This window comes from Peromyscus leucopus, chromosome 19, assembly GCF_004664715.2.
Source record: "Peromyscus leucopus breed LL Stock chromosome 19, UCI_PerLeu_2.1, whole genome shotgun sequence".
In the NCBI taxonomy this organism is placed as follows: domain Eukaryota; kingdom Metazoa; phylum Chordata; class Mammalia; order Rodentia; family Cricetidae; genus Peromyscus; species Peromyscus leucopus.
Window position 1 is genome coordinate 78,271,076 of NC_051079.1, and position 14,981 is coordinate 78,286,056.

Consider the following 14,981-nt stretch of genomic DNA (forward strand, 5'->3'; position numbering starts at 1 on the left):
ATAGAAAAATATGTAAACTATATATAGAAAAATCAGTTATTCCTTTTGCATTGCAGCTTGAGACTATTACTTTATGTGAAAGAACATGAGCCACTTTTTGCGTGAAGTAGTTGAAGGTGGACTTTGAAAAAATGTCACTGGGAAGCTTTTGTGAGATGCTTTAAGATTAGGTAATTAAAATGGTTATTTAACTTTGCTTGGTTTTATGGGTAGAAAACAATATTAAGTAATATACTGAAATTTTTGTTTTTGCCCATCTTGTTACTGTGGAGAAAGAAAGTATGCTTTTAACAGTGAGGTTTATTTTGTATGTGGTTTTAACTATTTAGAGTAGTGTGTTTCTTTACCTCAATATGGAAAAATGTGAACAGAATGAAATTGTCAGGTATGGATAATGATCATTATTTGATGATACCCCTTTTAAAAGATTTATTTTTAATACTTTTAATTATGTGAGGTTATGTATGTGTGTGCATATGGTTATGTACATATGAGTGCAGGTACCGCTAGATGCCAGAGGTGTTGGATTCTCTGGAACTGGACTTACAGATAGTTGTGAGCTGCCTGACATGGGTGCTGAGAAATGAACTCAGATCCTCTGAAAGAATAGCAAGTGTTCTTAACCACTGAGCCATCTCTCCGGCCCCATTATTTTATAACTTTTACATGTACAGTCCTGGACCTTAGTTTTTAACCACTGTTGGGAGGTCCAAATAGTCTCCATTATTCCATTCTGTAGTCTTTTACCCCTCATAGTCTAGACTGTGTGTCATGTGTCCTAGACTTTTCTGAACCAAGTTGCATGAACAAATACATTTTCTCTGAAGCTTAGAATTTGTTTCCCTGCCTTCTGCACAGTAAAATGAATGTTGTCTTTCTTTCCTTGAAGACATGTTTCCTTCAGTAACATTTATTCTTTGCCTTAGTCTCACCCTCATATAGGGATTAGTGACTTTTATGACAGTGCTTAGTATTCCAAATAACAGTACTTATCCATTATCTTCTTACTTAATGAGTGTGACAATGACAATTCCTATTTGCCTGGTCCTGGTCTCAGCTCTGGAGACAGTGAGTTAAGACAGACAAACCTTTGTGGACTCGTCCCTGCATTTGAATGCAAGTTCCCTGTGCATCTGGCACAGTGTGATGAGGCCATATGGAAATTATGTAAGTGGCTGTATAGCCTGCATGGTGACATCATGGAGGGACCTCCAAATCCTTGACCTTTCACTCTGTGCTCTCCATGAGACCTCTGCTCTTCCTGATTTGTGGAGTTATAGAAGTGTTAGCATCCAGATCTCTAGGAGAGTGCATTTACATGTCAAGCCATACATGTAGACTTACTTGAGAGTGTTCTGTTGTAGTTTGTCCTTTACATCTGGTTTTTCACTGCAGTGCAGAGATGATGGGGAATGTGGAACTAGCCCCAGAAGTGGACGTTAGTGCCCTGGAGCCTCTACTCTCTTCAAATGTGGTCTCTGAGTTGCTTGACACATACATGTCAACACTCACGGTGAGTAGAACAGAAAATGCTTAGTGGTTGTCTGTTTGAAATGTGGTGAGACATCTGAGCTAACTCTCCTCAGTAGACTAGCTGTTCCTCTGGGCCTTGTCATGTCCATTTTCTGTGAAAGAAGGGACACCCGATTCTGGTTCTGGAGCTCATTTGAATGCGTTTCACAAATGTGCGAGTCTCTTCTGCTGGAGGAGCCAACCTGTGCCACCCACTTGGCTGGCAAAGCTTATGTCTAAGGTAACATGAGCCACCTTAGCACTGTGTTCCAATGAGGGGTGGCAATTTGGGGACCTTGGGGCCAGTCTAACATCAGTTTTACAACCAATAGGTAGTCTTAGTAAGATGAAAGGTGCAACAAGATGGCATCTAAGCCACTACTGAGGGTCCCTGGGGTCTGGAGACCTGTATTTTGCTGTGGCCTGAGATGACTGGGCTGCCAAGTCTGTTCTCTAATGGCCTGGGCCTAACCATCAGATGCTGGACATCTGGTTTTGTCCTCCAGCATAATGTTCATCCATAGCCTTCTTGATCCTTTGTGCTCTTTATCTACAGTTAGGGTTTTGGTGTTCCACATATGCGGAGACCAGTATGAGCACCACATACCAGGGAATTGCATGTGAGGTGCCTGCTCTAGCAGGCTCTATACTTGGGAGCAAGGGTTGCTGTGAAAAGCTGTATCTGGTCTGGGCAACTGTAAGTGCTGTGTGGAAAAGTGTTAGATATAACTCAGAGCCTGTTCTTTCCCTTTCCATGATATCCAACTCCTAGTCCAACATCATTGCCTGGCTTCGGAAGGCACTGGAAACAGACAAGAAAGACTGGAGCAAAGAGACAGAGCCAGAAGCAGACCAGGATGGCTACTATCAGACTACACTGCCTGCCATTGTGTTCCAGGTACAGGCCCTGAATTTAAAGGTCCCATTTCCCATGTGGTTAATAGGATCTGTTGGTTTCATAGGCGGAGAATACCTCAGTCTTCACAATGTAGCAAAGATGTCAAGAACACCCTCTCCCTGAGGCTTTCTGGAGCTAAAGAAACTGAGGCTCAGGATTGTACTCACCAAGTCATGTTACCCAGGATCAATGGAGATTTTCCAGAAGATCATTTTGGGTCTGAACTGGGCGTTGTCGTGTCCATTTTCTGTGAAAGAAGGGACACCCGATTCTGGTTCTGGAGCTCATTTGAATGCGTTTCACAAATGTGCGAGTCTTAATTATATGTTGGTTGTGTGCAGTGCTCCCATTTCTGTGCTTATTTATATTCCGTGTTGGTAAGATGTCAAGTCTTGTCTTCAAAATGCCATAATTGAGTTTAATCTGATGAAACCCAGGAAACTTATATAGCATTTTAAAGATACTTTCTTATCACTAGACTGTACTGGATATTAGGTCCATGTTCGCATTGAAGGGACCTGTATTGGCCCAAGACACCCTAAGACCCAAGTTCTTGGCCCAAAGATTTATTTGCCCCAGAGATACAAGGGAATAAGGAATACAAGGGTAGGGAATAAGCGACGAGGGCAGGAGAGAAAGGACTAGGGAAAGGGGGATGTGAATAAGGGGGTGGGGAGGAGTATTTGTCCTGGGGGACAAAGGACTGCCTCTGCTTACAGAGGAGACAGACATGGTCTCTGGGCAAATAGCAGTTTATAAAGGTAAAAGGGGAAACCTGGTATTAGGATGAGGTGTTTAATTTTGATTGGACAGTGTAATTTGGGCAGCCACTAGGGGGCTTTTGATTGCTGGATTTCAATACTTGGGTAGCTGGACCTTGGGAGTTAGCCTCAGCAGGAGGAAGTGGCCAAATAAGGGAACAGACCTTGGTGACTAGCTTTAGGAATATAATCTAATGGTTTTTAGCAAGGTGGAGGGAATGGGGGAGAAGGGCAAGGCCTGCCAGAGCCATGTTTGCCATGTGCAGGCTGGCTAGAGTCTTCACGCATAACTAGACATAACCATCCTCATAGGCCCCAGCTCGTTGTCAGCCCTCCTGTCACACTGTAGAGGTCTTCATTGCCATGGTTAGGTTTATTCTTAGATACTTTATGTTTTGGAGGCTATTGTGAATGGGAATGTGTCCATGATCTCTTTCTTTGTGTGTTTGTTGTTGGTGTATAGAAAAGCTCTTGATTTGTTCAGGTTGATTCTGTATGAATATATTGTTTCTAGACATTTTCTAGTAGAATTTTTGGATCACTAATATATAATACCATATCATCTGCAAATGAGATGGTTTAACTCCTTTTCCTATTTGTATATCTTTAATTTCTTCTCTCGCCTTGTTACTCTAGCTACTGTTTCAACAGTGGGAATAATGGACAACCCTATCTCATTCCCAACTTCAGTGAGATTGCTTCAGTTTTTTTCTGTATTTAGGATGATGTTGGCTGTGGTTTTCTTATATATAGCTTTTATTATGTTGTTATGTTCCCTCTATCCCCCATTCTTTAGGACTTTTATCGTGAGGGCATGTTGGATTTTATCAAAGGCTCTTTCTGTTTCTTTTGAGATGACCATATGATATTTGTCTTTAAATCCATTTATGTGGTTTCTCAAGTAAGTATTTTGTTGAACATTTTGAATCTGTGTTCATCAGATATATTGGCCTTTAGTTTTATTTTTTATGTTGTTGTTGTCATTTCCTGGTTTTGGTCTCAGAGTGATACTGGCTTGATAGAAGGTCTCTCTCTCTCTCTCTCTCTCTCTCTCTCTCTCTCTCTCTCTCTCTCTCTCTCTCACACACACACACACACACACACACACACACACACACACACACACACACCATTTAAGAATGATTGGCTGTAGAGCTTCATTGAAAAATCTGGTATAAATAATTCTCATTTGTTACGATTTAATTTTGGTGATTTCCTAAATCTAGAAATTCATCCATTTCTTTTAGGTTTTCTAACCTTATGGAGTACAGATTTTTGAAGTACTCCTTTATAATATTCCAAGTATCTTTAGTGTCTGTTGTAATGTTTCCTTGTTCATTTCTGGTTCTGTTCATTTGGGTCTTCTCTTTTATTTTTTTAAAATTTTTATTGAATTCTGTTTTTCAAGTTCTGGGTTATCTTTAGTATTTCCATCAGCCTTATATTGTTATTTTCCTGGGCATTATTCAGATTTAAGTTCTTTTTCCTTAATTTCATTCAGCTGCTTCTTTGTGTCTTCTTTAAATTCCTTGAATTCTTTGATGAATTTTATGTGTTCTTTTGAATTCTGTTTCTTGAGGTTCATCTAGGTAATTCTCAGTGGCAGACATTTTTATAAGTTTTGGTAGATTTTGGAGGAGAGATAAAGGCTTGGTCTTTTATTTTGTTTGTATTTTTGTGACATATGGACTTCTTTGTTAGTTCTGTGTCTGATGTGACAAAGCAGGTTGGGAGGGAAGGAAGAGAGAATATGCAGATGGGTTAGGCATGGAGGTTGGAATTGCTAGGGAGGAGTGAAAGCTGGCGGACAAAGGAGACTGGGCTGTGTGCAGGATGTGTGTCTTGGTCCAAGCCTGGAGTGCAGGAGTAGATCTGGCTGAGTGGAGAGATTGGATGTGGTATGGTAGGGACCAGTGGGTCAGGAACAGGCCAGGTGGGTCATAGGAGAAGTCTAGAGGTGGGTTGAGGTGAGGTAGGGTTGGCTAGCCTAGGCCAGGGCACTGGATGAGGGATCCAGGCTAGATTTAGCAGGTTGGGAGGGTGTGTTGAGCAGTAAGTGTCAGGCAGATTCACCAAGGTAGACCTTGGAGAAGGATGTCCCAGGTAGAATTTTATTAATGGCGACCATTTTTCTGTACTCCTGTAAGACTATTTCAGATTCTTAAATTTTCAATTTTTAGATGTTTGAACAGAATCTTCAGGTTGCTGCTCAAATAAGTGAAGATTTGAAAACAAAGGTACTGGTTTTGTGTCTTCAGCAAATGAATTCTTTCCTAAGTAGGTATGTATTTTTTCCATTGATCTAACTTACAAATTTTGTGTTTTAAAATTAAGAGCAAAATTTGTTGATTCTAGTATGTTATTATTAAAAGATTAGCCCCCTTTTGTTATCCAAAAATACAAAAATATTAAAAAGAAGAAGAAAAAGAAAAGAATGCTAAAATGAAAACATCCTAAACAGATGGGACGTGTGATGTACTGTGTCCCAGTGAGCCTTTCCCTGTAAATTGTTCACATAAAGATTTTCAACCCTAGACAGATACCATGAAATCTGTTTTCCCATCCTATTGACCCAAGTTCTCCTAAGCCACTCTGTTTTGTTATCCTATTGTCTCCTTTTTGTGACTCCCTTCTACCACTCCAATTCCCAGATGTTGCCATCCATGTCCCAAATTCTCTGCTATAACCACAACAGCATCAATCGTACAGTGGGTATCTGACATCTTGTATTAGAGTTCCACTGTGTATTCAAGACTCTCCTTAAAAAATGAAAGAGTGGCATCCTAGGTGTTTGTTTTCCAGCTATTTCAGGAATCTAGTTATTATTATTTTTTTGTTTTATTTCTTTATAGAGTTTTGTAAAGGGAAATCTTATCAAATGTGTGATAGTGTTTCTCACACCATTGAGGGTTTTGTATACATTGTACTATGGTGTACATGTGGAAGTCAGAGGACAACTGTGTGGGTTGGTTCTCTCCTTCTACTTTGATGTGAGTTCCAGGGATCTACCAGATGGACAGGCTTTTGTGACAGGGACTTTTACCTACTGAGTTGTCCTGTAGTCTTATTATATAACTTGTGGAGTGAATTGTTCATAAGATAAAGTAAGGTGATACTTTCCTAGTTAGTTACATGTTTCAGAATATCTTCATGTCAGAATACCAAACCCTATTTCAAAGCCTGCTACAAAATTATTTTTAAAATTCATTTAACATGATTGACTCTCTACTCTGCCATTAATATAGACCATCTAAAAGTATGTTGATGTTTAAAGACTCCTCTGGTCCAAAAGTGGTGATAAGAGTTCCCTGACACACATGATGTCTACCAGTCACTGGAGACAGCTTGGGGTTCCCCAATGTGATTTCAGATACAAAGATGAAGCCCAGCTTTACAAAGAAGAACACCTGAGAAACCGGCAACACCCACACTGTTACGTGCAGTACATGATTGCCATCATCAACAACTGCCAGACCTTCAAGTAAGTGGTGTGTGCAACAGAGTGGGGCAGAGAGCATGTAAGTGTGTAGCTACTTTCCTGAGCCCTTGATGTTTCCTTGCAGAGAATCCATCGTCAGTCTGAAAAGGAAGTACCTAAAAACTGAGGCAGAGGAGGGCCCATGTCTGAGTCAGCCAAGCATGGATGGGATTCTAGATGCTATTGCTAAGGAAGGCTGCAGCAGTCTGCTAGAGGAAGTCTTCCTGGATCTAGAGGTGGGCTTGGCTCCTCCACTCCTGGGGCTAGAGCATGGGGTGGTCTCATGCTCTTCTTTGGGCTACACTGTAGCCTGCCTCATGTAGAAGCGATATGTGAGCTGAGATGTTCCCTTGCATCTGTACTAAGCTACACTCGGAGGGCCACTCTCAGGTAGGGGTGATCCCAGGCATTGTGCCAGATGAAGATTATTTGGTCACTTTGTGCCTTTCAGCAACATCTGAATGAGCTGATGACAAAGAAGTGGCTGTTGGGGTCAAATGCTGTGGACATCATCTGTGTCACTGTAGAAGACTATTTCAATGACTTTGCCAAAATTAAAAAGCCATATAAAAAGGTAAACAAATGGGTTGTAGCACACTGTAGTCTGCCTCCCATCTGGTTTATAATTCAGTGTCAAAATAGCTCTCTGCTTATGATAACACACCAATGTTCATGTGATCAAAGAAGGTGTGGTGGCCTTGGGTGAAGACTGGAATGTTCTTTTGAGGAACATAGTGGTGTCTGACAGTGCTGGTCTAAAGTCTTTGGGCATGTTGGTTTGTTTCTACCAATGTTAGAGCTTGTTGTCTTTGCCAGTCATCTTTACCTCCTGGTATGTTTGTGATCTCTGATTTTTATTTTATGTGTAGATGATGGGTGTTAAGGAAGGAGGCTATTATCTGAGGAAATTATATGCACTTCCCAGGCATGTCTTAGCTCCAGTCTTGGCCTCCTTACAGTTTGATTTAGTTGATGATATATGTTGCTTTGTCTTCCTTAGAGACTTGTGCGGCTCTTCCCCAGTGATAATGATAGCAAGCCTGTGGGTCCAATGGTTATGTGTGATTCTTCATTTTGAATCAGGGACAATAGCCCACCCCATTCGTGGAGAGCAGACTCCGTACAAAAGCTACAGCCACCAACCATCACATCAGTGGTTGTACAGTTAAGGGATCTGACTGACTTAAGTATCTCCTTCAGTAAGGCTCCATCACCTCCGTGTAGGGAGTCTGATCTCTTCAGCAAGCCGGTTTTCCTGTACTTCTACCCATGTTGGTTCTAGACTTTTCCTTTGCTTTGTAATGCTCCAGAGGTTTCTTTTCTCCTTTGAGTCTTTCCTAAAGATTCGTAAGATATTCTGTGGTTGTTTTGTTTTGTTTTAGCAGAGGGTATATGTTGTTTTGGTTTTTCTACTAATCTGAGGCTGCCTATGGATGAGGTACCACTGTTTAGGCTCCATACAAGCTAAGCTCCTCTTGCTAAAGCCAGCCTGTCAGTCCATGAGTCCAAAGTTTGTTGGGCTCCGGCAGTTCCTCAATTCCAGCTCTACTCTGTATTGGGTTGAGAGTCTCAAGGGCAGGCAGAGTTGGAGCCTGCAAAGGAGTTGACCCTGAGGCTAGGGCACACATCAAGCAAGTACTAGCCTGGTGTCTGTTAACGAGGGTCACTTTGTCCATGATATGATGTCCCTAGAATAATGATGCTGGAGGCAAATTCTCCAAATCTGTCTGATTTTTAGATGGAATATAAGCATCAAGACTGCACAGACGATGTGTGAGTCCTTTCTTGCTCCAGTGTGTAATGAGTCTTTTTCTGTCCTGCCAGTCAGCTCCCAAATAATGGCACAGAAACTTCTTATTAATTATGAAAGCTCAGCCTATAGCTTAGGTTTATTCCTAACTAGCTCTTATAACTTAAATTAACCTATCTTTTTATTAATCTACATTCTACCATGTGGCTTTTACCTCTGTCTCACTCTGTGTGTCTGATTCATTCTGCGTCTGGCTGGCTTCTCTGCCTCTCTTCTTCCCAGAGTCTTCTCTGATCCTGGAAGTTCCACCTAACCTCTTCCTGCCTAGCTATTGGCCATTCAGCTCTTTGTTAAACCAACCACAGCAGTGTATCTTCACACAGTGTGCAGATATCCCACAGTACCTGTGCACATGCTGTGCTGACAGTTGGCCTACATAACTCCTGTTACCACGTGCAGCCAGGAGAGTCCAAAACTTTATGGTGAAAAGTTCAGGTATATTTAATTGGCTTAATATATTTACTTTAAAATCCCACCAAAAATATGGCCAGGTGTGGTACTCTGGAGGCTGAGACAGGAGGATTGTTGTGAGTTTGAGGCTAGCCTGGACTATATAGCTAAACCATGTCTCAACAGGGGGGGAAAAATCCAACCAAGTTGTTGAACAGGACCAGCCTGTTTGCAGGTCATCTTAGGTTTGATTAGAACATATGTGTGTCTTAGCACCGTGGAATCTGCAACTGACTACACATTTCTCTACAGAGGATGACAGCTGAGGCACACAGGCGTGTGGTGGTGGAATACCTTCGGGCTGTCATGCAGAAGCGTATCTCCTTTCGAAGTGCTGAAGAGCGCAAGGAGGGTGCTGAGAAGATGGTCAGAGAGGCTGAGCAACTCCGCTTCCTGTTCCGGAAGCTGGCATCTGTGAGTATTGAAGCCATGGGCTAAGCTCCAGGATGGTGGATGTCAGGTTACAGAGTTGTGTTGTCCAATAGCTTGCTTTTGGTTTCTGTGCCTGGACTGTTTAGGCCAGTTTATGGGATCCAGCAGCATCAAGAACCAGTGGACAGTTAGTTGTGTCTGTCAAGAGGAGAGTCTTGTCCACAGCCTGCTCAGCTTCACAACTGATAAATAAATTTCCACAGAGGCTGACACTTTAAGGCAACTCTCAAGACTTTTCTGGTGGCAGCCCCTGTGTGCTTCATAGAATAATTCATCTCTTCCTGTCCATCTGCCCTCACCTGTTTACTCTCTAAGATTCTGGTTGCCTAACTCCTAACTCAGTAACCTAACTAATAACATAACTCCTTGGCTCGAGTGGCCATGACTAGATACTACTCCGCCAGGCCTTTTTCCTGGCTAGAGACCAAGTAGTGACTGACCAAATCACCTCGTGAGATTGGCCTCTGATCCTTGGTCAGAATGAATCTTGGGGTGATTACATAGAAGAGCAAGGTGCCCAGCCTGAAAAGGAGTTTGGAGATGTCAAGATCAAGTTGGGACTACTGAAGAAGATTGTGTTTAGGGCTGTCCCTCACACTGGTGCTGTTTTCCAGGGATTTGGTGAAGATGCGGATGGACACTGTGATACAATTGTTGCAGTGGCAGAGGTTATTAAGCTCACAGACCCTTCTCTGCTTTATCTAGAAGTCTCGACTCTGGTCAGCAAATATCCAGACATCAGGTAAAGGCTGAGCATCTTCCATCAGCAAGCAGTACAACAGGCTATTCCTACTGCCCTTAGGAAGATAAGCTGTGAGCATCAGGAGTTAGACCGTACATGCATGCCAACTAGATATGAAGAGAAAGGTTGTCAGGGCTATGGTGGTGAGTGTGCAACAAGGAGTCATCTGTGCAGCCTTCCACCAGCCCTACCTGATGTTAGCAGAATCTGGCTGAGGTTTGTAGGCTTGTAGCCAAGCTTTTGTGCCTGAATGAGTGGAGGTCAGAAGGCAGGCCTAATGATATAAGGTAGGTAGTGTTGGCAAGTGTCTTAGTTAGGGTTGTCTTGCTGTGAAGAGACACCAGGACCACGGCAATGCTTATTAAAAGGAAAATATTTAATTGGGGCTAGCTTACAGTTTCAGAGGTTTAGTCCATTATTATGGCGGAACATGGTGGCATGCAGGCAGACATGGTGCTGGAGAAGGAGCTAAGAGTTCTGCATCTTGACCCACAGGCAGCAGAAGCAACTATGTCACTGGGTGGTGTAGCTTGAGCATAGACCTCAGAGCCCATCCCCACAGTGACACATTTCCTCCAATGAGGCCACACCTCCTAATAGTGCCACTCCCCATGGGGGCCATTTTCTTTCCAACCACCACAGGAAGGATTGAGTATTGCATCTTTGATGAGTGGAGTGGGGAAGGTTGTGATCACTGGAGTGGTCTGAAAAGTGATCTTAAACCCTATGATCTAAAGAAAGAAGGTGACATGTTGTGTGTGGCCAGGACTTCCTCAAATATATGTGTACTCAGTATCAGGCTGAGGGAAGGGGTATCTGCTCCATGACCCTCTACATGCTGTGCTGGCCTCAGGCCATGCCTTTGTGATCTCCATTCCAGGAACCTGCCATTTCCCTTAAGGGTGAGCATGGCTAAATTGTCTCATTGCCACTATTAGAAGAGCAAGAGTCCTAAACCCTCCAGAGTCATCCTTCCCTGGTTAGGAAATCTTGACACAAATAGTTAGAAGAGCAGAATTTAAAAAGTCCTTTGCATTTTGCAGAGAGAAATTAGGATGACATTTTGGATATCTCTCTTCTGTAAATGAAGAGAGGCCTTTTGTGGCTGTTAGTTTCCCACCCTGTAAGTGTCACCTGTGGAGACTGAGGGAGCTAAGAGAAGATGGAGGCTCATGCTGATTTCTCTCCCACAGAGATGACCACATTGGTGCACTGTTGGCGGTGCGAGGAGATGCCAGCCGGGACATGAAACAGACTATCATGGAGACACTGGAACAGGGCCCCATGCAAGCAAGCCCCAACTATGTGCCCATTTTCAAGGAGATCGTTGTGCCAAGTCTGAATGTGGCAAAACTCCTTAAGTAGCCCTGTCCTCCACTGCCTCGTGTGTCTTCACTATGTGTCTTCCTGTTGCCACCCTAAGAAGCAAATGTATTAAAACAAAAGTCCTTCTCTGGGGGCTCAGTATATCGTCAGTGTCATGTGCCTGTCTTCTGTGGCATCATGAGGTGTGGCATCACCTTCTTGGTGACTTGTCATTGTGAAAAGATGTGTAATGGACGTCACTTGCTCTTCCCTGCTGAGTTCTTGCTCTGCTTAGTCAACACACTTTGAACCTCTGCCACTTAATTAAAGGAAAGGAAAACCAGAGAGCTTCTCATTCCTAGTTGTAGGTTGTTCTGACTGGTTGTGATACTGCCATGTCTAGAAGCAATAGGTCATCAGGTCTCAGCTGACTTGTGAGTAGTCCTGAGCAGTCTCTGGGGCCAAGATCTACCCTGCCTTTCTGCCTTTCTGGCTGTTCCTAGACCAGCTGCTCAGTCCTCTTGGCAGGGGGTGAGGGTGGGGGACAAAACAAAACAAAAACCTTACCTGCTGAACCAGTGATCCCTACCCAGGCAGGCACAACCTCATATAGGTTGCATGCCATCTGGGTCAGTTATACCAGGAGGATGAGAATTGTCATAAGTAAAAATTTTGGTCAAGGTATATATGAAAATGAGTATTTAAAATATGTGTTAAGATCTATATAGCATGCTTAGTGAGCCAAGGTCACTACAGTCCTCTCCCTAATTTAGCCAACAAGTGTTGGCCTTCAGTGGTGGCATTATTTTGCACATTAACTTTAAGCTAATTAATAGAATTATATTCAGAATAAATAGTGGGCCCCATGTCTTGTGGACATGGTCTGCAGAGGGTGGTCTGCTTGCTTGTTACCTGGGGAAGGTAATGCCTGGGTTCCCTTGTCCACAGCTCTCCATGTCCATAGATGGTTGTCCTTTCCTCCTTGTTCCAGAGCTCCAGGGACTACCTAAATTAAACACTGGTGGAAGGCCTGGAAGGGCCTGTCTATCTCCTGGACCTTGTACTACATGGCCACCCTTGAATGTGTGGACTAATGCTGTCTTTTCTTTCTACTCTTGATGGCAATGTTAATATTCTTTTTTATTTAATTCTTACAAGGTATGAAAAAATCAAAATAACCCTTTTTCTAGGTGGAAATAAGTTCCTCTGGAACTCAGAAGAAACATGGATTTCCTGAGGGTCTGGCTGGTATCATGTGGATCAAGGACCTGCTGAACAATCTGCTCAATGTGAATGACAACTGGGCAGTGCTCATTAAATGTGCACTGAGAAGTATTGACCAATAGCAGTGACCCTTGTAGTGACAGATTTCTCACTGCAGGCTGATGCTACCATCTGGGATAGACATTAAGATGACCATTGAATGCCCATGTGGTTAAGCCCATTTGTCTGTCTGGCCCTGGAAGTCAACAGAGGACAGAGGAAATCATGTTCCTGAACAGTGGGGAGTAGGATCATGGAGACAGGATAGGGATTGTTAGAAGTCAAGGGGTGGTACCAGGCTATGTACCAGTGGGTAGACAGTGTCCATTGTGATACTAGGGGAAGGCGGGGACCGAGAACCTTTTTAGGGGACACCCATGTACAGGATAGGCTACTCCATTTAGTGGGTTGTGGCTACATATACCAAAGTTTATGGTGTCTGCTTCCTGAACAGGGATGTAGGGCTGCCATCTGCTAACAGGCAAGTGTTTTGAGAACACTCACCAGGTATTGGTTTCATCCTCCATGAAATGAGCTGTTACCCCATGAAAGTATGTCTTCCAAATTAGCAAAGTCCCTTGATTGTTGACTGTCTTAGTCACTGATTCCTTTGCTGTGAAGAGACACCATGATCCAAGGCAACTATTATAAAATAAAGCACTTAAATGGGGACTTGCTTACAGTTTCAGACTTTATGAGTTGCCCAGTCTGTGTTCTTTGCTAGTTTACCCATTATATCTAGTTATCATGGTGGGGAGCATAGTAGTATGCAGTCAGGTGCTCTGAGTTACTGAAAGCTATGTCCTGGTCTGTAGGCAGAGAGAAAGACTCTGAGCTTGACACGGGTTTTTGGAACTTCATAGCCCACCCCCACCCCATGATACACTTCCTCCAACAAGGCCACACCCCCTAATTCTTTCAGATAGTTTCACTCCCTGGTGACTAAGCATTCAAATATATGAGCTCATGGAGACCATTCTTATTCAAACCACCACATTTATTTTATTTAGTGGATTCCAGAATGAGTAGATGTCCCAGGTCATGCTGGGTAACCAGTGAGGTGGAGAAACAGCTATCAGGATGCAATTTCATCCTCCTTTCCTCATATCTGTTGATGCACAGTTCAGGTTGGTGGGTGAGGTTCCTCTAAAGAAAGAAAGGATGGACATCCTGGGTAGTTGGGTGCAGGTTGCCAGAACCAGGCCACCTCAGCAGGCCTTTAATCTAGAGTGCAGGAAAAGCTGAACAAGCAGAGCCACCTTGGCTCACTTCCTTTCTTACTTCAATGGAATGAATTGTGATCCCTAAGAAGAAAAAAATGAGGTCTTAACCTTAGAACCTTGAGTCAGACTTGGGTTGAAAGTAGAATCATTGCAAGTGTGATGTATATCGAGGTATTATAAAGTCACATGAGAATAGTGTAAGTCCTTAAGTGGAGATGCACCAAGACAAGTCCTTTCCCGACCCCTGGACTTCAGATTTATGCCTCTATGGCATGAAACAGACTCTATGAATTGCCCAATCTGTGTTCTTTGCTAGTTTACCCATTATATCCACTTTAGATAACTGTAAACTTAACAGTTAAGACTCTTCTTGTAGATAGCCAATATTGGGATTCTGCTTTGATATGCAATTTTTTAAATAATATCTTTAAAATAAAAATGTGTTGCAGGACCTCCAGACCTAATGTTTAACAGGTTCCTCCACACATCTCTGCCTTGTACTGTCTTGTCTTAACCCACAGAGACCCTTCTTGGCCACCAGGCTTGGTGCCCTTTCTCACCATTCCTTCCCACTCACCCACTTTGAGTCTCTAGCCCCTCAGCCACGGCTTAGCCATGGTAGGTGCTGTTTCACCACCCACTGCCCATTTCACCACAGGAAGTTGTTCCGTTGGAAGCTCCACCTCAGTTCCCCTCCTCCCTCTCCAAACCCTGACCCTCAGAAAGCCCACCAAGCAGGGTATTTAAACTCCAGTCCATAGAACTGCCATGGGATTTCTCCTCATCCCTCACCTCACTTCTGGGGGGATTGAGAGTCACCAGAGAGTGCTTTGCTCATTAAACCTAAACTTAATTCAGCTTGATTTGGCTCATTGTGTTGGCAGAGAAACCTACTACCAGGGATTCAAAATATCAGAAGTCTCTGATCTATTTTATATCTGCAAGATGCTAAATTGGGGGCTTTCCATAGATGTGTTCAACAGCATCCCACCCCTAATAGAGTGGCCTCAGAAACACCATCTGTTGATCTTAATTTTAATGCATAACAAACTGTTCCTAAATTATCCTGGATATGATTTTCATTATAAACAAAGTTTACACCCAGAA

General features: G+C 43.1%; 1 protein-coding gene across 2 annotated transcripts in view; it reads left to right on the top strand.

The window, feature by feature from the left end:
• Exoc3 (exocyst complex component 3) overlaps positions 1-11,558 on the top strand; it is a 31,215-nt gene extending 19,657 nt beyond the window's left edge. For both annotated transcript variants that reach the window (XM_028873644.2, XM_037197247.1), the window contains exons 5-13: positions 1,396-1,513; positions 2,285-2,410; positions 5,352-5,452; positions 6,542-6,652; positions 6,735-6,885; positions 7,101-7,223; positions 9,162-9,323; positions 9,956-10,083; positions 11,277-11,558. In XM_028873644.2, the coding sequence (XP_028729477.1) occupies positions 1,396-1,513; positions 2,285-2,410; positions 5,352-5,452; positions 6,542-6,652; positions 6,735-6,885; positions 7,101-7,223; positions 9,162-9,323; positions 9,956-10,083; positions 11,277-11,448 (1,192 nt within the window). In that variant the 3' untranslated portion in view covers positions 11,449-11,558. The remainder of the gene's footprint in view (positions 1-1,395; positions 1,514-2,284; positions 2,411-5,351; positions 5,453-6,541; positions 6,653-6,734; positions 6,886-7,100; positions 7,224-9,161; positions 9,324-9,955; positions 10,084-11,276) is intronic.
• Positions 11,559-14,981: the final 3,423 nt, after the last annotated feature.